The sequence below is a fragment of the Cucumis sativus genome, chromosome 3 (assembly GCF_000004075.3).
Source record: "Cucumis sativus cultivar 9930 chromosome 3, Cucumber_9930_V3, whole genome shotgun sequence".
NCBI classification, from domain to species: Eukaryota; Viridiplantae; Streptophyta; class Magnoliopsida; order Cucurbitales; family Cucurbitaceae; genus Cucumis; species Cucumis sativus.
The window spans coordinates 25,728,414-25,748,699 of record NC_026657.2 but is presented as its reverse complement, the minus strand read 5'-3'; the positions used below and the strand labels follow the sequence as shown (position 1 = coordinate 25,748,699).

At 33.9% G+C, this 20,286-nt stretch overlaps 2 protein-coding genes across 2 annotated transcripts; one reads left to right on the top strand and one right to left on the bottom strand.

Annotated features, from left to right (window-relative positions):
• The first annotated feature begins 2,082 nt into the window (after positions 1 to 2,082).
• Positions 2,083 to 5,224, top strand: LOC101213598. The gene is made up of 2 exons (XM_004144338.3): positions 2,083 to 2,942; positions 4,594 to 5,224. The coding sequence occupies exons 1-2, from the start codon at positions 2,657 to 2,659 to the stop codon at positions 4,965 to 4,967; spliced, it is 660 nt and encodes a 219-aa protein (XP_004144386.1). The 5' UTR covers positions 2,083 to 2,656; the 3' UTR covers positions 4,968 to 5,224.
• Positions 5,225 to 12,364: 7,140 nt separating this feature from the next.
• LOC101213362 (ER lumen protein-retaining receptor) lies at positions 12,365 to 16,523 on the bottom strand. Its single transcript, XM_004144337.3, has 6 exons — positions 16,183 to 16,523; positions 15,448 to 15,713; positions 15,165 to 15,280; positions 13,792 to 13,865; positions 12,897 to 12,960; positions 12,365 to 12,781 (listed from the first exon to the last, which is right to left on the bottom strand). The coding sequence occupies exons 1-6, from the start codon at positions 16,271 to 16,273 to the stop codon at positions 12,745 to 12,747; spliced, it is 648 nt and encodes a 215-aa protein (XP_004144385.1). The 5' UTR covers positions 16,274 to 16,523; the 3' UTR covers positions 12,365 to 12,744.
• Positions 16,524 to 20,286: the final 3,763 nt, after the last annotated feature.

Below are 20,286 nucleotides of genomic sequence, written 5' to 3'. Positions count from 1 at the left end.
TATTTATCTACCCCATGCGAGTTAGATCTGACACAAGTTAACTTGTACAGATAAAAGACTTTTTTATTATGGAAGCTTATGAAGCAAATAAGAACTACTTTAAATCATGCTGAAATATTCCTAATGTATAAAACTAGCCAATAGTGTTCTTATATGAAGACATCAATATTTAACAAAAATTTTCAAAGACAAGTTGACAGACTTATTTACAAATGCATTATCACCCACACCAACTTTTGAAAAGTTGAAGCACAACTCGGAGAACTCAAGTGATGTACTCATGAGACGAGTAAAAATATTACTCCTTTTTTTCTCTTTGTGTTGTTTCTTTGTTCTTTATTTGACTAAACTATCTCAAATTTAATTTTTATATAATTATTTTACTATTATAAACAATCAATATTTAAACTTAAGATTGATGAGAAAAACATAACTATTTCCTTTACAACTTGGTCTATGCAACTTACCTGTTAATGTCCATGGAATTTTCATATAAGTTTTTTAATACTATAGGAAGGTGGAAAAGATGTCTAATACTACAACAATATAAACTCACTCGGCTCAATTATTTTTGTATCTAACACATGTCTTAAAAGCTTATTTTATAAGTAATGGATGAATTTATTCTCATTTCTTGTATTTCATGTCAATATTACTCAAATAAGATAGAAAATGCCACAATATTTATGGAGGAAATTTATTATTAAATTATAAAGTTTGTCCCATGGTTAGAATAAGGTTGGAATTTAGCTTTTGCAGTTTCATCAACTCCAACTCCAACTCCAACGGTTTCGGAAAATTTTATCAAATCGTAGAGACTAAATTCTAATTATATAAATCATAAAGATAAAATGAGTTTTTTCAAAAATAGAACAAAACGCAAAAATATTTACATTGTGTAAAATAATTTTGAAAAAGTAAAAAGCTCACAAGACCACAACTTGAAATAACAAAAATATTGTGCGATTAATCGATTACACACGCGTGAAAAAACGATACCCAATCTAAACGATTTTGGTACAAAATCTTGTACCCTTGCATCCAATTTAAACGATCTTGTACCCTTGTACTCAATCTACCAAATCTAAACGATTTTGTTACACGATCTTATACTCTTGTACCTAGTCTAAACGATCTTATACCAAATCTAAACGATCTATTAGTGATAGTGGTGTATCCATGTCTATCTGAGATAGACAACTAGCCGTTTATATATTGGTATATGATTGTTTAGATCTTGTACCTAAAAGAAAAAAAGAGGATGATGGATATTGAAGAAGGAAATTCTGGAAGAAGAAATGAAGAAATCGCAAAGTCGTGAAGAATGGTCCAACAATATTAAAAAAACAACAAATGGTAAATCTAAAATTTATATATATATAAAAAACAAGAGTAGCTTCATGAAGTTTATCTTTTGTTACACAGACCGTAAATATTTTTTAGTTTTGTTATATTTATGTAAATTATTGAGACAAAATTCTAAATTTATTTAAATAATAGGACTACTTTTCTAATTTAACTATGAATTGGATAATCATTGTCAAATTAAGCATAATTATAAGATGAGATACTAATATTGTTTGAGTGGAGGGACTTTGGGAACATTTACCATTGTTGAACTCAGGAGACAACTACTTCAATACTTCAGTAGGAAAAAATTTGAAGTTTAAGAATGAGGCAGAATACTTCTGACATAATAGAGTTCATCAATATTTATGAAATAAAATAATGTTGAGTAATTAATATTCCAACTGTTTGAAAAAGAGAAATAAAAGTTTGATAAAAAATTAGAATCAAGTAATATGACAGAACTTCACAAGTAATCCTTTGTAGTTTGAAAAAATCCCTAAAAAGTAGTTCCAACTTCCCCCCACAAAAACTATTAACGATGATTATATCAAACTACAAACATCAAATTATTATCATAAATAAACACTAAATTATAACATTCCTAAAATTTGTATCATTTCAATGAGTTTGTCATTATTGTTGTAATGAAAGGACCTGGTTTTACGTTTGTTTGACTCTTGAGTGGCCTCCTTCCTTAAATAAACTAATACTCCTTGATTGTGCTTCTTCTCTTTTTGTCTAATCCCCAATTGTTCATTGTCTCTGTTTGCTTTCCTTTTTCTTCCTTTTTTTTAACCTTTCACACTTTACATCTCCCCATTTCTTTTTCGTTCTCAGGAAAAAAGCTAATACCCACTTGAAATCCTAGACCTAAAACCAAAACCCCATTATTTCATTTTTCACAAAAGTAAGACGTGGGCTTTCCTCGGGAGGAGCTTTCCTCTTCTCATTTGGGCTAACTTTCCAGATCTGTAGCCTTCCCATCTCCCTACTTTTCTGGGTGTAAGCTTGTTTACAAATTTACTTATTATATGTCTTCTTGCAAGTAGCTGTTTTGTCTTAAAAACTCATCCTCCCCTTTGGGTTTTGGAGCTTGAAGGGAAAGAGACGCTCCTTCAGGTGGAATTAGATAGGAAAAATGGCTAATGGGTTTTCAAAAGATTGCCATTTTCTGTTGGGGAAATGAAACTGGGGTTTTGAAGTTGTTTTTGTTTTGTTTTTATAAGATTGAAATCGAACACTCTTTAAGAGATTTAGGGCTTTTTTCTTTTGGAAGTGGTGGATCTTTGATTTGCCAGTGGCAAAGATGATTCAGTTATTGTTTTTGGTTCTTTTTGCCGAGGGAGTTGTGGCACTTCTCTTGCTGGTAAAAATTGGGTTACTTAGGGAGTTTGTTATAAAGAGTTTAGATCAGCTGAAAATGGGTAAAGGTCCAGCAACTGTTAAAACAATTGCTGCTACCATGTCTGTCATTCTCTTGTCCAGTCTTATGAACATTGTTAAGATCCAGAACAAAGGTGCAAAGCTTGGGACAATGTCACCCATGGATCAGGTTCTTTGGAGGACACAATTGCTTGAGGCTTCACTCATTGGTATGCTCTAGATCATTGGCTGTTTAGATTGATAATGATTTGCTTGATATTGTTGTTGTGTAGTCGTTGTACTCTTTTTTAAAGTCAGTTATCTATTTCCTGCTCTGCAATGTTCTTCTGGTTTGAAGATAAATAATTGGTTTCTCTGTCAAGTGAAAACAAAATATTACTAATGCTTTATGTATCTAATTCTAATGTTCATTACCTGAATTGGTGTTTTGAGTAGAAAACTATTGTGATTTAAACTGATCATCATTTGTTCATCCATTGAGATGTCTTAAGATAGCAAAGTTTGAGGTCCAACCTAACAGCTGAATGGGTATGAATAATTCTACTACTAATAAGGGCTTCTCTATCTTTTGCTAAGCATAAAACACTTAACTATAGTTCTTTTTTCATAATTCTTCCTTCTGATGATGCCATCCTAGAATGAAGTTTTGACAAAGACATCATTCTTGTCTGTTGAATTCTGATGTGACTGTAGGTTAGAGCATCCATAAACCATGTCAAGAATGTAACTGTACTTGGATATTGGTTCTTTTTTGGGCTACAAACAAGAAACATTTCATTGTTATATGAAAAGAAAAAAAAAAAAAAAAACTTCAAGAGTAAGCTTAGTATTAAGTAGAAAAAAAAACTTTAGCTAAAGAATCTGTTCACAACCCACAAAAAATTTAGTTAATAACAAATGGAAACCCTATTTTCACACCTCTCATGATTCATGTGGGTTTTCATAAACAATTCTAGTATTCTACTATACTATGGAATCCCATTTAAGTCATGTTAAGCATGCACGCGAAATTTCTTTAAGATATTGTGTCACGGTAAGTTTATGCCATCAAATCCAATTTTTATGAAGTCCACTTGTGTGCCCTTCCTCCCTAGAGGATGCTGCACCATAATAGTATTGAAGAAACTATCCTGAGTTAGCTTAGTGGTCAATAAGAAACATGTAGATAATAAAGGTCTTCTACAAGTCATGATGACCACTTACCTCATATTTAGTAATCTTACAAGTTATTTTGTTGCCACATATGGTAGGGCAAAGTGGTTATCCTATAAGAATTGTAAAGGGGTAAACTACTATGGTAAAAACTCTCAAATATTCAAAAAAGAAAAAAAAAAGAAAATAATCAAAAAAGTAATGCCGTGGACTTTCTCACACCACTGATCTAAGCCTCAATGATCTTACCTTTGGTTGTTGGTTTGGTTTTCTACTCTTCTTATTACCTGTGAACACAAACTCACATGAATTGAGTTTTTAAAGAGGTAATAAAAAAGATGAAAATTGGAACAAAATACTCTGAACTTATTGACTCGTAATTCATTATTCTTTAGGATAAGAACCATTTATGGACAACCATCACAGGTTGGCCTTGTGGCAAAAAAGGAGGCATAGTCTCAATAACTAACTAAGAGGTCATGGGTTCAATACATAGGGCTACCTATCTAGGAATTAATTTCCTACAAACCCAAATGTTGTAGGGTTAGGCGGATTGTCTCGTGAGATTAGTCGAGGTGCGGATTTGATTTATCTAGATATCCATTAACTGTCATGTGTTCAATTTTAGTTGGTTCTAACTCTGGAATTACTGTGCATTATGTTCAAAGCTTATTGGATTAAGAGAAATGTCATGTGTGGATGTTACAGGTTTTACCTTATTCCTTGGTTTTATAATCGATCGCATGCACCATTATTTTCAAAAGCTTATTGGATTAAGAGAGAACATTGGAAGTTCAAAAGAGGAAGTAGAAAGGCTACAAAAAGAGAAAACAGAGCTAGCACAAAAGGAAGAGAAATGTTCAAAGCAAATAAAGGAGCTGCGAGAAGAAATATCAATTTTGTCAGCAAACTTGAAGAAAGTAAAGCAGGAAAGTGTAGAAAAGGATAAGAGGATTGAAACTGCCGATGCCCATGTAACTTCTCTCCAGAAACAAGCTGCCGATCTACTTCTCGAATACGATCGTCTACTTGAAGACAATCAAAATCTTCAAAATCAAACACTAGGAGGATATAAAAAGTGAGGAATTTTGCAGGATAATTTTTCACTCTAATGGAATAGAAAAGGTGCTACTGGTTTGACGAAAGATGATGCTAATGATGCATCTCATGTTTCTTGAAAATGAGTTTAATTGAGATTGAAAGAAAAAAGAATGAAATGGAGACTGAAATTCTATTGATTAATGTCGTAGTTCAAAGGTTTTGTGATTCTCATGATTCTAATGACATCAATTTGCCATATTTTTGGTGCCTTAAATGGAAATGCCAACTTTTACTCCCATTTACTTCACTTTGAACAGAACGAATAAAATGGTTGAAGCACCCGAAAATGAATGAAAATATGGTTTTTTTTTTTAATCTATTTATTATAATTTTTAAAATTTTGTAACTATAATAATTTTTTTATCCAGCAGTAAATTGAATGTGAATTGTTTGACGTGCTCGAACATGTCTCAACTACATTCACACAACTTTAGCACCTTTACTATCTCTCCTCACAATACTTATTCTGTACAAATTAGAAAATGCATACATATCTCACTAATTCATGCAAATCAAACAAATTAAAATAACACTCTTCATTGTTTGAAATTAATTCTCTATCCATCGCTCGATCATAGTTCTCATATCGGTGGTCATTTCAAGCACGTAAAACACACTACAAGTACTCTGGTTGTTTATAATCTCAAGCACACAAGGCACGTCACTAGTACCTTGGTCGATGGTCATCTCATGCATGCAAATCACATCTTACTAATGCTTCCTTGGGTCATATCTAACACCTAAAGCTCAATCTCATCACTATTCATTTTTAGGCATTTAATATCATTGGTATCTTGGTTCTTCCTTAGTTTGAGGTCATATCTGGAGCCCAAAGCTCAATCTCATCAATAGTAGGCTTAGGAATGTAAGACATAATACTCATACTCAGATTTCTCTCAGATATGCAAAACACATCATTAGTGTTTTGGTTGGTGGTCACATTTGACAACCAAAACTCAATCTCATCACTAGTCAAGTTAGGCAAGCAAGACATAATATCATCGATACTTTGACTCACCTGAGTTGTGTAAAGCGCACTGGTAGTTCCTTGGTTGGACGTTGTATATGGTACCTAAAGCAGTCTCATCAACAGTAAACTCAGGAATGTAAGTTGTAACACTCATACTTTGATTTCTTAGGTGTGCAAAGCACATCATTAGTTTTTTGCTTGGTGGTTGCTTGTTTGTTTACATGCATATGTAGTTGTTTCTAGTTATTTCATGTTAAGCTTTAATTAAGCGACTTATCAGGCGACTAGAATAGATTCATGCAACAAAAGGTGCAATTCTTATTCATGTGTTGCTAAACTTCTTATGATATGCGTGTAATACAAGTTTTCCTCTCTATCGTCCACATATAAGAGAATAAAGGTTTTTTGGTAAGTCCAGGGTCGAACACAGGAAATTAATGCTCCTAATGATCTTATCGGGCAACTAATTCATGATGTATAATCTTTACAGTATATATATGGACAGTATAATTTATTCTAATTGTCTATACTATGGTGGTGTCTTTAATGGTACAAGGTGAACATGGAATTGAAGTGAAACAAAGAAAGAACTCATATTGCAGGCATGGTAGGAAGGAGCACTTAATTAACTAATCGTAATGAATTGTGCATTAATAGTTCAAGGCGATATAAAACATTTATCAACTTCATAATTAAGAAGAGCAAGTGTGGTGAAGGCGCCAAAAGGTCATCTTCGCCATACTTGCTCGCCTCTCGGGATCCAAATACTTAAAGTTAAGCTATGATTTGCATCTAATCAGCTTGTTTGTATTACAAGTAACTTATCCCGAATTAAGGTGGGCCTCGATGCTTTCACCGCATACGTTGACATCTCTACAACTTATGCAAAGGATGAATTCGGTAATAAGATTGTATTGCTAAATCTCCTCGCCGGTTGCTTAGTTAAATACATGCTTTCACTTTTCAAGTGATTGAGATCGATACCATTGTCTTTCTTTCGAATACACAATGCGTAGACATCCGCGTTTAGCTAAATAAAACTTGTAAAACACACATTCAAATTCTCTAGTATTAAAAACACATTCTATTGCTCATAAACTAATTAAAAAGATTGAACATGGATAACAATAGAGAAATGCGAGGATGATAGAAGAAATGCATTACTATTATAAATATATCGTTATGCCTCTCGATCATGGAGTACATATTATAAAATAACACAACAGAAACATAAAATGAGATACAAGGGAGTGTGTCAGGTCGCAAAGTATGATTTCTCATACTCTTGAACTCTAGTTTTTGCCTGATTGTGAGGAGGAGATGGATTGGGAAATGCACTCTCTCTTATTATTCCAAGCTCTCACCTAAAACTCAGAAAGAAAGCATGGAAAACAATGAACTTGCTCTCCGGCCAAAGATTGCACACTGATACTAAAGTAGAAACTCCTATTTATAGGTGGGGAATGATGTTGATAGAGAGTCCATATCTCATTAATTTTCCTGATAAAGTTGTATTGGCGTCGTACTAGGCTATGAGTGATGTGACATTCATGCCTCTTGAATTCTTCTGATAAAGTTGCACTGGCACCACATAGCACGACATTTTGTCCTTTTTCTGAAATTCACGCCAACCAAATTTGTCGGCTAGTGCATCAAATCGCCTAGCTTGCTTGCTTTTCGCCGCATTGGTTGGGCACGTCTCCTTGCGTCATATTCTATCGCCAAGCTCCGCTTCTTATTGTCTATTATCCTGTGATAAAACATGTAAACACGATAAAATAGGATAAAGTTCTTTTGTAAGACGCGATACACAAGCTAATCAAATAATTTACTTTTTCCCCATGTTTTCTTCTATTCTTATGCGATATGACTTCATTATTTTACATAAAATGGCATAATAACTTGTATTTCTACAAGTTATCAGTGGTCAAATTTGGTGTCCAAAGCTTAATTTCATCATTAGACATGACCTCGGGCAAGCAAGATTTATCACTGGTACCTTGGTTCATCCTAGATGCTCATAATATATCATTAGTGCCTTGGTTAGTGGTCATCTATCATGAAACCCAAAGTTCAATCTCATCGTTTGTCATCTGAGGCTTATAGGACACATTTGTAATACCTTGGCTAGCGGTCATATCTAACTGTTGAAGTTCAATATCATCATTTGTAATTGGAGGGTTATAGTCATTAGTGCCCTTGTTGGTGATAATATTAGAGGCCACGACTTTTTACCTTTTCAGTTGCAACTTAGAAATACATTCTTTACTTTTACTTTAGGCTTTTCATTATTATTATTATTCTCGTTGACCATATCATTAATCATAGATGATGCAATGACTCTCTTATTTTCATATATTGAACTTTAGAACATTTATATTCAACTATTCTTTTCGTTTGGGTCTTTCATTCTTTCTCAGACGACACAAAACCTAGTTGGAATCAAAACAGTTTGGCAAAACAAAACTTTCATGCAAGTTGTACTCATGCATGATCCACTCACCATGATATTCTAGCAAATAAGGATTTTCATATCTAAAACACTTGTAATAGGCGATGATTGGATCATCATGATCATGTAGGAAAAACAGGGATGGCTGGATTTTTGTCACTCTAAGTACCGTCATTGGAGCCAATCTTGCAATTGATATAGGTGTTAGCATAAATACTTTAAATCTATATAATAGATTAACGACCCATGATCATTCATGCCAAATTATAAAGAATAAGTTACATACCATATTTCATCCCAAGAATTGATAATGGCTACAAAATGGTTATTGTCTTTCTCAACCAAAACTTTGAATGCCCTTAGTGGGATCTTTCTCTAAAATACAAGAAAGACTGAGTACTTGTTGTTTTGGTATATTGGGGACTATAGCCCTAAGTCTCTTTATATGCTAGTTCAGTTAGAGTTCCCATTCAATCCTAATCAATATAGGAATTAGTAGACATACATAATTAAGAATCTTAAGCTTTAATAAAATAGTTCAATGTGTGATAAATTATTAATTCACATACATAGCACACACTTTAACTATACATATAATTTAAATACGTTTAACAATCTTCCACTTTGTGCTATGTTTGTATTGCATATATAATTCAATCACATAAACCTTAATCGTGCATAAGTAGATTATTTCAATAATAGAATTCTTCTTTAGTTCAATCTGGTCCATCTCCTACATCAACATGGAATCAAGGTGACTTTTGTCATTATCCTTGATCACCAATTCTAATACATTCAATGACATAGATCAAGTATGAAAACTACACGCAAAGTGATCTAGATCATGCCTATTTCCAACTGGTCCAAATTCCTTAGTGAGATCATTCTTAAAAACTTTATGCTAAACCACATTTGCAAAAATGCATGCATTATAAACAATTAAGTTCAAATAATAAAACATAAACCATCAACTTTATTCTATATAGAAAAGAAACAAATTAAGGTCAAAAAAACATCTTCAACAACAAACTGATCCCACCAAACCACGGAATTAGAAAATTGACTAACACCAATACGAGCACATGCTCATGAAAAACTTTAGTGGTGAACCTTTAGTCAATGGATTTGTGACCATCGAGTTTGGTTTTTGTGTTCTATCAAAATTTGACCACTTTGAACTCTTTTTTCACAACTTGAAGCTTTACGCCTACATGCTTTTACTTTGTATTGCTTCTATTGTTATTGAAATACATCATTGTCGACTTATTGTCATACAATAATTTTAGTGGTCTTTGGCAACCACTATTTGCAGCCATAACAAAATTTTGCAACCATATTCCATGACTAGATGCCTCATAACATGTTAAAAACTTCACCATCGAGCTATAGCTTGAAGTGGATCCCAAAATGTATTGTTCATCCAACATAATGGGAATCAGAATACCCGGGATCTCCAAAAAGTGAGTATATAATCTTTTGTTCTCTGTAAATACCTCAGTTTTCTAATGACATATCTTCGAGTTGCTAAAATATCTGCCTAACACTCCAACTATGAACGCAATATCTGGGTGCATACATATTTGAGCATACATTAGGCTTCCAACAACCGATGCATAAGGAACCTTCTGCATCTTCTTAATCTCGAGTGTCGTCTTGAGACATTGACGTAAATGAAATTTATCACCTTTGTCAACAAAGATATCTTTTGTGACAATATCTCAGATAGCTTGAGAGCGATCTTGCAGTATTTCAATTCCTAATACAAAGAAACATCATCAAGATCCTTCATCTCAAAATTCCTTAATACACAATCTTCCACTACATCATTAATTCCTCTTCAAAGACAACTTTCATTATGTTATCTTCTCCCTTAAACTCAACATCCTCATGGAATCTGACATTTTTTTTTTTTTTTGCAAAGGTATTGTAATAAATGCTTAATGGGGATTTGAACCCGGGATCTCTTGTCCACATGAACATAGAGGTGGCAGTTGAGCTAAATTCATGTTGGCCTGACATTTCTATTCTCAAAAAATTGATCTCAAAGTGTGATCATAAAACTTGAAACCCAAAAAATTGTCAGAATATCCAACAAAACAGTAGCTAATAGTTCTTGGGTTTAATTTTCTTTTGTTAGTCAGGTAAAGTCTAACCTGCAACCTTAGATGTGAAAATGCTTAATAGTAGGCTTCTTTTCTGTCTACAACTCATAAGGGTTCTTAGCTACTGCTTTACTAGGTACAATATTGAGAATATATGTTGTAGTATTCAATGCCTCACCGCATACGGATTCTAGTAAAGAAGAATGACTAATCATGCTTTTTATTCATATCCTTAATCGTTTTATTTCGTCTTTCCACAACACCATTCATTCTAGCTAGAGATCATGAAAATGTATTGTGTTGGTTTGATTTAGAATGGAACTTGTTCTAAGATGTGACAGATTTACAACAGAAAACAAATACTGACATGAGGTATCCTTTGTCCAAAGTAGGGCAGATTTGATTAGGTGATAACGTTTTTCAGGATAATATGACAACCTAATCCACTCATCCACCTCCCTGTCAAACAGAATCCTGCCCTTCCCGATCCCATGCCTTGTTCGTACTACTCTGATGTTCTTTAACCGTGTCTTTGATATAAGACGTTGCTACCACAACCAGCTACCATCCAATCCCTTCCTTCTTCCAAAGTGATTTTTGTAGCCACCTATTAGAAGGCCAAGACTGATCATGTAATAGATATTAATTTTTGGAGGGACAGGATAATTGTAAACCAACCACATTAACAAATATTTCCATGGAAACTGTCCGATGAAATTTGGTAAAAATAAAAAAAAAAAGGGTCAGGCAAGTAAAATTATTTATATTTTTTGGGTAAATACCAAGTCCTGTCATGTGGAAGAGGCAAACGCCATCGCTCAAAGTGAACGCTTCCGTTGCTGGCACGTGTAAGCTGATTACACCTTCCTTTCTTTACGTTGGTTACACCTTTTTTCTATCCACTGAAATTTCCCATTCTCAATTTCTCAATTTTATTTATTTGAAAAAACCCATCATATATAATTTCTGAATTTATATCAAAACAAAAAGAGAAGAAGAAACATGGACTTCAACACTTCTATGTTTTACCAAGCTTATACATTATTATTTAAGTGAATGTGAAAGGTAAGTAGATATCTTTTCTGCATTTGGCTATTTATTATTTTTATAAGTTGAAGCGGAGATTTTGACTTTGAAATTTTATGAGATTTTAGGGTTTTATACGCTTTAACTTAAATTTTTGGCTTTTATTTGGTTGTGTTGCTGGAAAAAAAAATGTAGTTAAGAATTTGACAATTAAAATAAAAGAGTACTCATATGAAAAAGAAAAAGAACATATCTATTTATTTTATTTTAGAATTGGAGAACAAATTGACCACTATATATATCTCACCTAAAAGTCATTAATTTCAACCATTTTTGGACCAAAATTCCCTCGGGTGCATGGATCCGTCAAATTTCATGATTTCTAGAAACATAATTCTAACGATTACAAAACTATACATCCATGCATAAGCGATAATCCTTCTTAAGAATATCATGGTGAATGGATCGTAAATGAGTTTGGAGGAAAGTTTAGTTGTGCCCAAGTGTTGGGATTTGAAAACATGAAGGAGACAAATGCTACAAATTATAAGGATTATAAGGATAATTTTGAAATAAAGAAAATAATTTTCAAGATGTCATACCTGCAAAACTTCAAAAGTCAAAAGATGTAGTACAATTCCTCAAATATGTGTTTGTGTGTTTGTGTGTTTATATGCACATTATTATATATTTTCTTACCTTCACTTTGAGAAAAAGAAAAATTCACAACTTTTTCCTTGTATTTGAACCACTAAATAGATCCCTTCCTCAAAGGTCTAGTAAAATGGTTGAAAAGATAATGGTTTAACCTTTTGGGGTTCCAAGAAGTGCTGATGAATGGTCAATGTAATCTCATTATAACATGAACATAGATAGCCACACTACAATGCATCTATCTAAACCCCTCAAAGACATCACAAAACTTCTAAAGATTGCTTAAAAATTGCTAAGGGGTCTTTTTGTGGAAGGAGATTGAGAATAAGAATCTTCACAGCACAAACTTACAGGCATGTATTCTCTATTGATTTAGTAGTAATAAAAGTACCTGCCACTCTCAAAAACTGTTTAAACAGAGCGAACAACACACGCTTGGGAAGATTCGAGAAAGATCAGGATTTTGTGGTAACTGTGAACTAAAAAAACAAATACAACTGAATGTCATAAGTGAAGCGACTTCTCCTTTATATATAAATGTTGGTTCCAAGTTCTTAAGCTGGCAACTGGAGTTTTTGGTTGTTCTTCCAACTGCAGAGATTGAATGTTGAAAAAGTAAATGTCATAACATAACTCAGATGAATTATCCATTTGGATCATAAGAAACAAAAAATATATATTATTTGGAGGAAAAGATCTGCGTCACCTCTGAAAATAATAATAGAAGAAGTCGGCATAAAGTAGCGTTTGCACGAGCCCAGAAATCCAAGCTGCAATTTCAGAAAGTAACAGTTAGGAAGTTAGCTAATTTCTCCAAGAACATGTAACACGTCTTCCTCTAGGTGTGATTGGGTGCCACCTTTTTCGACTAAAGTGAGCAAAACAATCTTTTAATAATACATCTCCATGAACTAAGGGCTATGTGACAAATTTTTGAGAAATAAACTGACATGGCAGAAGAATTTCCCCCATATTGATATCAATTCTAGATGTGCTACTCTATGCTACTTTAAACATGTTATACATATCGAGCTGAACATTCCAACCAACATATTAATCCTATTTTACCATAATATGGTTTCAAGGTACTAAAAGATCCAATAGATTTGGAATTCAATAGAATGTACTAAAAGATCCAGTATGTCAAACTATGGTGACAATAACAAAAAAGTTCCTCTATTGCTATTTTCCAGCATCGAAAGAAGCCCATATACAAAATTCCAATTATGCTGAACTGAATGCTGATTATAGTAATGCAGGCCATTGCATCAACTTTACATTGAATCACATCTACAACCTTTTTCTCAATTATAAAGAGCAAAAGAAAATTCATCCCTTGGAAAATGTCTTGAGTTCCAGTAGGGAAACAAAACATCAAATAATTCAGGTGTCATGTTATACAATGCCACCCAATAGTTTGAATTCCATTCCAAAAAATTGAACTATGGTTACATCTATTTTAGCTTAGGTTGTATCTCTGTCTTTTTCTTGAAAGGTAACGAGACGAAGTTGATTTTTACTAACAAAATCTTGTACAAAACAAAACACCATACAACTTGCAGCTAAGACCGAACAGAGAGGAGAAGAAAGAAATGACTTACTTATCCAGTGTACAAAATGAGGCTCGGTGAAGTATCGGTAGATCCAGTTAACAATGTATAAAGCTCGGTATGCACTGCATCAAGAAAAAATTGGATGAAATAAGTGTTTTTCTCTACGAAGATCTGAGGTTGACATAACCAATTCAAGGAAGTGGATAATAGATGGCCTAATAAAAGCTAATACGTGTTAGGGTGCATAAAAGAGGAAGAAGCTTTAAGGAAGGTTGTCTTCTACATTTGGCTCCAGAAGAACCCAAACTAAACAAACCCATCACACAGGTAAAGAAAATAAGTTTGTCCATTATGGAAATACAGCAGACTCTTGTACAATTATTAATCAATCAATCCCCTACAAAACTATCAACCTTTTTTTTTCCAAATCGGAGTGACGAAGGGCTTAATTTCAGTGGATCATGGTAGCAAGGCCACTCTGCCACAAAACTATCAACTTAGACAGTGCAAAACTTAACTTCTACATGAGTTCAGATGTTTAGTTTCGTATTCAAGTAGGACTGTGGCAACCTTTACAAAAGAAATGTCTTGTCTTCAAAATATCTTCGCAGGGAAAATCTTGTAAGAGGAGAATCATTAGATAATTCGTATTATTTAAGCCCAGTTTGATAATTTGTATCGTTTTATTTTTTACTTTTGGTAGACATCAAAGCAAGAGAATTAGTGAATTACATTCCACTTGTATAAATCTAACTACAAGTATATAAACAATGAAGCTGACTCTAACTAACACAGAGCGTGTAGAGTATTTGCTCTAAAATATGCCAAACTCATATGCAATTGCAGTTTTTATTTTCTCATAGACACTACTATTTCTAGCATGAGAAGGAAACTAAGAATGCCGTGAGTTTTACACTAGAGCATATACCACATCTCACACAGGAGGAACAATATATATATTCATTTCTTTTATGCAAGACACGTACAAGGAACAATTTCATTTATGGTCCCATTTACATGAAACAGTTATAGGCTCCAAACCATTCAGAAGACAGACTTACAATTTTCTGTTTTTCCAATTTCTTGATGTTCATTGGCACACTATAAAAGATAGTCAAGATTCTATACCAAGAAAAGGAAAATGGGAAATGATGAAATTTGGTCCTACTTCATGGATTTGAACTTACATAGCCTATATTCAGTCTCCCTGTACTTATACATAGAAAGGAAGCAAACATGAAATTGTATTCAAATTCCTAATTGTCTAGTATTTGTGGTTGGTATGATTCTAAACAACAGGTACACTGGTACAGATAGAAATAAGAAAATAGCAATGTAAGAAACGGTGGAAATTGAGCCATGGATTCAAATGCTATCACATCAATGATAATTATTAAATGCTATTGGTAGTGAAATCATACCCAAGAAGAAATACGTATTGCCCAGTCAAATTGTCAATATTCTTCGTTCGTTGTAGAAGTACAAGCTGGGGGAGGATGGCAACAGCTTCCAAATACAAAGAAAATGTCCACATCACCTGTTCAATTTATTTACCTCAATACAGGAAAGAGATGTGCGAGAATTCCTTAATAAAACCTTCAAAATAGACTTGCCTTCTCTTACACTTCTTTTTTCTATTTTCCATAGTTTCAATGCGAATTTTTATAGCTAATAAAAAATTATAAAAAGAGCTAAGTTGCTAACCTCCTTGAATGTTAACTTTTCATTGATAAGTAGGGCCAAGACAAAACAAGGTAAGATAAGAAATAGATGGCGGAAAGTGTCTTGGTTCTTGTCATATGACCGACGAACAATCTTGTGACGTCTAATATACCAAACAATTGAATAAGAACTTCCCAAGAATATTAACTTCATGACCGTATTATACAGAGATATGAAGTCGGTAAAGATATCCAAGTAGCGGGTCGTAAAAACAATTGCATATAGCTCCTGAGTCTTCAAAGAAACACCTACATCAAGTGCAGTATATTAACATAGAAGAAATTGCAGCCAAACCCTAACCAGTAAACAACATGATAAAGACCAATGCACAAAACCCATAAAGAACAAAGACCCTCTAAAACATTGGGATTCCGGTGTCCTTATCAAATCTTACAAAATGTTAACAGGAATCCACATTGTTTAATTACTCTAAGCCTTCGTTGTACGATAAATATGTTGGAACTATCATCACATTCGACAAAAAATTTCCCTTTTGCAATTCTTAGACAATTCTAGCACATTTCTACACCAAACCCATGAATGTAACACATCAAAATGAAACAAATCTTCTTAGAACCTACAAATCCTATGTAATGGGTACCCAGGCCATAAAACAATGCAAATACAACAAATACAAAAGCTATCTGTCTTAAGGGCAAGATTCCAAAAGACAAGAAATCCCAACAAAGAAATGATGGAGAGGAATAAAATCCATACCAGCACAGGATTTAATGGTGTGAATCTTGAGGAGCAAGACGAGAACGCTTGCAAGATGGGTCATATCACCTGCTAATCTAAAGATATTCATCTTAATAGATTAGATCTGTTCCCGTAGAATACAAATTGGGGGCCGATCTCTAAAGCTGAGCTCTAATGGAATCCTTCTTGGCTGAGATTGATGAAACTTCAACCTCAGAAATCGGAAAAAATGGTGCAGAGAAGCTTCCCGATTGCCGTTTTCGGTTGTTCCCCCTTTGCCCACGACGCATCAAAATTATTCTTACGGATCTTTTACCGCAAAATTAACATTTCCATTTTGCCGTATGCGGTGGATTCGAAAAATGGCGTTCATATGTTTGTTTTTTGAAAAATAGCACCCTCTAGGTAAAAAATAGTTTTCAAAATTTGTGTTTTATTATAATTGGAAAATTGTCTGAAATAACCGTGCCAAGTTTACAACACCCTAAACTAGCTCACTTTTCTACAAGTTGTTCTACTAGATTATCTTCGACAATCCGGTTCGAGCTTGTGACCAAGATTAAGCTACAACATAGAATAGCATGTATTTGCTCACGTGTGTGAATTTTTTTAAAACGTTGAATTTATCGATATGCACTTTTACATTTCATTATCTTATTATTATTATATTCATTATTTTAGGGATTTAACACCACATAGTTCTCTTCATCGTCTATAAATCCTTTGTAGAAGAGATTAACTATGTCCATCTTTATGTTAGTCACCTCTTCAAAGAATTTTTGTCACTTGAACGCACAGATGGGTGAACTAAAAAAGGATGGCAGAATGCCTCTAAAAGGGTAGAGCCTCTTCTCTATCTTGAAATATTTGTTAAGTGTCTTAGCGGAAAGAGGCTCATTGTCATCGCCTTCTCGGTCCTCTACTTCTTTTAAGGTTAATTGCTCTAATGACCTTTCTTCTTCCCTAAAAACACTATTTTTCACCGTCACCTTCTTCTTCTTTGATGGTTTCACCACTTCGTCCTTCAAAAGGTTTAGATCTTCCAAAATCCCTCTCAAACTCCTCAAATATCTCCTCACTAGGTGTCTTTCTCACCTTTTCCTTCTCCACAAAGAGGGGTACTTGATCAATTTGGTTGAGGAGCTCTTCTCGCTCCCTCAATTTTAACCTCTTTCTTTTCTTGTGTGAGGTCCTTGATGCCTTGCATCGTGACTTTAATTTTGAGAAGGCCAAGTTCTACTTTCTCCTTTTTCTCTTGGACCTTCCTTGCGACCCTCTCGAATTTAGTTGGGATAATAGGAGAGGAGGTTTGTTCCTTTTCTTTCTCACCATGTTTCTTCAACTCCTCCTTCCTTCATCTTTCCTCATCGTCATGTTTCTTGTGACGCTCCTCTTCTTATTTTGCTTTCCTTTCTTTTCCCATTATTTCCTTCTTTTCTTTTTCAACTCTCGCTTTCTTCCTTTCTTTAACCATTTCCAACACTTCATCCATGTCTTCATCATCAACATCCAAATATATTCTTTTGATCCAAAGTGGCCTCTTCAATTCGCTATCCTTCCCTTCACTTCCTACTCCTCACGTCGAAACGCGGTTCAAGTCAATCGAATCCTCAAAATTACCTCCAGATCCTTCAGGTAAGGGATTGTGACTAGATAGAGCATGTTCTAATACAAAACCATTAGAACGTATTTTCTTTGATTGTTCTTGTGATTAGATGGGTTTTGAGGTCAAAACCTCTCAATGGTATTGGTTTGCTTGTCATCCATTTTTAATGGGAAGAAATGAGAAATGTACGAAGAAAAATGTAAGAAAGTTACTTAAAACTCGTCGAAAAGCTCTTCGGAGAAAATGAGAACTTAGAGATCATAAGGTAGGCAAGTTTCAGTGAAAAAAATGAGGATATTTAGGTGTTTATATAGGACTTACCTGAGGTTAAAATGATGGTTACCTCACTTGGTTAGGTCACAATGAGTGCATTTTAAACAAGATGGGACGTTTAACATCGTCGTTTACGCTTTCGAGGTGGCTCATCATTTTTCCTTTTTAAAATTTGAATTTAAACGTTCTGAATTCCTGTGAAACCTAAAAAGCCTATGGACTTTTCTACTTGACAAACCTCACAAGATGACTATTGACATGTTACATGTTTTGTCACTAATTCCTATCTCGCACAGTAGTTTAATCACGTAAACCCTATTTTCTCCTGACCTAATTTGCGCTTAGTGAAGCACAACACCTATTCCTAAACTTGTCAAAAAATAACTAAACTAAAAGGCAGTAAAAGAGAAAAATTAAAAGAAAGTAGTAAATTAAAAAATGATGCAATTTGTAAATTGATTAAAGGACGTGATATGTTACAAATGCATTCATACATTCAAATTTTCGAAAATGGATGTTTGAGGCCTTGTTGAAACCAAGGCTTCGCGCAGCCACTCTAGAAGTGTTATTTCTTGTGATTACTTGAAGTCTATAACCTCATATGATTTGACTTTTTGCCCACACGTCCTTTCTTTGCACAGCTCTATAGAGAGACTTGACATGTTACTCTCGTGCTGTAGAAGATCTCATGGTCCATTCCTCACTTAGCTATTTCTAGTGGTGCAGTTGCAAATTCAAGAGAACCTAGAAGCCATAAAAGGGAAAAGCTTATTGAGCAGAAGTACCATCTTATCAGGAAAATTGTACATCGTGGTGACGTTGTAATAACCCAGATTTCTTCTGAGCAAAACATTATTGATCCTTTTACAAAAGCCCTCACGGCTAAAGTGTTTGAGAGTCACTTACACAGTTTAGGTCTACAATGCTTGTAAACTAGGACAAGTGGGAGAATTATTGGGCATGTGCCCTAGTTTTATATGTGTTTATTGTACTCATATATATATATATTATTCTCTCATGGTTAAATTCAACATTGTTTTATCCCACTAGGAATTTTAGTCCAAGTGGGAGTTTGTTGAATTTTTTTGTCCTAAAACTAATAGTTTGTAATCATATTCTATTCAATAAAGTTGTTATTGAGAAATTGAATATTATAATCTTAAATCCAATAAACTAAGTCACGAGGCTATTTTTAAGTAAACTTGAACTTTATGTGGAGACATAAACGTGAATCAAGTTCGAGTATATAGCTTAAATAGTCTATAGTATATGAATAATGGTTGGACGCCTTGTTTAGAGAAACTATGGATGTGGCCCGCTTTGTAGTAAGTACAAATGAGGTGATCCTGAATCGTTCATGTAGAGACATGAAAGTGGGGGCATCCTATGTAAAGTGTTTACATATATAAGACTGAACCATGAAATAATCACTTTTACGTTATAACACCGTTTACTATTTAAAATTGACTATCTCGATTGTTGATGACCTAGGTAACTTAATCTTAATCCTAAGCTAACTATGAACTTCTGTTCATACGAGATTATCTTTAGATCTGCATAGGTGAAGGCAGTTCATCAACGTTGGCCCAATAAGCCTTCTTTTCCAAGGGTAAGATCGGATGAATAGCTGGGGACGTAGTATGCAAAACAACATTCACTTCTACTCATTTTAGGGTTAGTAGATAAGTCGTTCTCTTAAGCACTAAATCCAAGTCTTGAACAAGGGGCCTCACCCTCTCATTGGCCTAAGAGGGATTAAGTTTATAGGTTGGACCTTAAACTAATTGTTCAATAGTGGATTAGTGGAACTTAAGTAGCAAGATGTAGTCTTGGTGGTAAAACAGTATTTTGACCTAGCCAAGGTTACGAACAACCTGTGAAGGATTAACTTACTGATTATGGTTTTATCAAATGGGCACAAATATATCTATAGTGAGGGGAGTGTAACTACAAGACTTTAGTAGAATGACTCGTTAGTTAACAAATGTTGATTGACTCGATCTAAAAGAGTTTAGCTAGTTAATCTTGAATCATTGGAGCCCATGATCTATAGGTCCATTAGGTTTCCTTGCTAGCTCATATGGAATAAACTTAGAACAGTGTGATGGAATAAGTCAAATTCTTCGAATCTGGAGAAGATAGAGAAACTGACAAGTATATGTGATATAGTCATCGTTTTTCATATTAGAAATAGAGATTTATGTTTAAATGGGATTTAAATACTATAAATATGAATATGAATT

What these genes read in the sequence shown, in the direction of transcription:
- LOC101213362 (XM_004144337.3), bottom strand. Translation starts at nt 16,273, where the DNA reads ATGAATATCTTTAGATTAGCAGGTGATATGACCCATCTTGCAAGCGTT. An exon ending in CACCATTAAATCCTGTGCTG is followed by an intron (nt 15,714 to 16,182) that starts GTATGGATTTTA and finishes CACTTGATGTAG; the next exon opens with GTGTTTCTTTGAAGACTCAG. An exon ending in AAAAGTTAACATTCAAGGAG is followed by an intron (nt 15,281 to 15,447) that starts GTTAGCAACTTA and finishes TAAATTGAACAG; the next exon opens with GTGATGTGGACATTTTCTTT.
- LOC101213598 (XM_004144338.3), top strand. Translation starts at nt 2,657, where the DNA reads ATGATTCAGTTATTGTTTTTGGTTCTTTTTGCCGAGGGAGTTGTGGCA. An exon ending in GCTTGAGGCTTCACTCATTG is followed by an intron (nt 2,943 to 4,593) that starts GTATGCTCTAGA and finishes TGGATGTTACAG; the next exon opens with GTTTTACCTTATTCCTTGGT.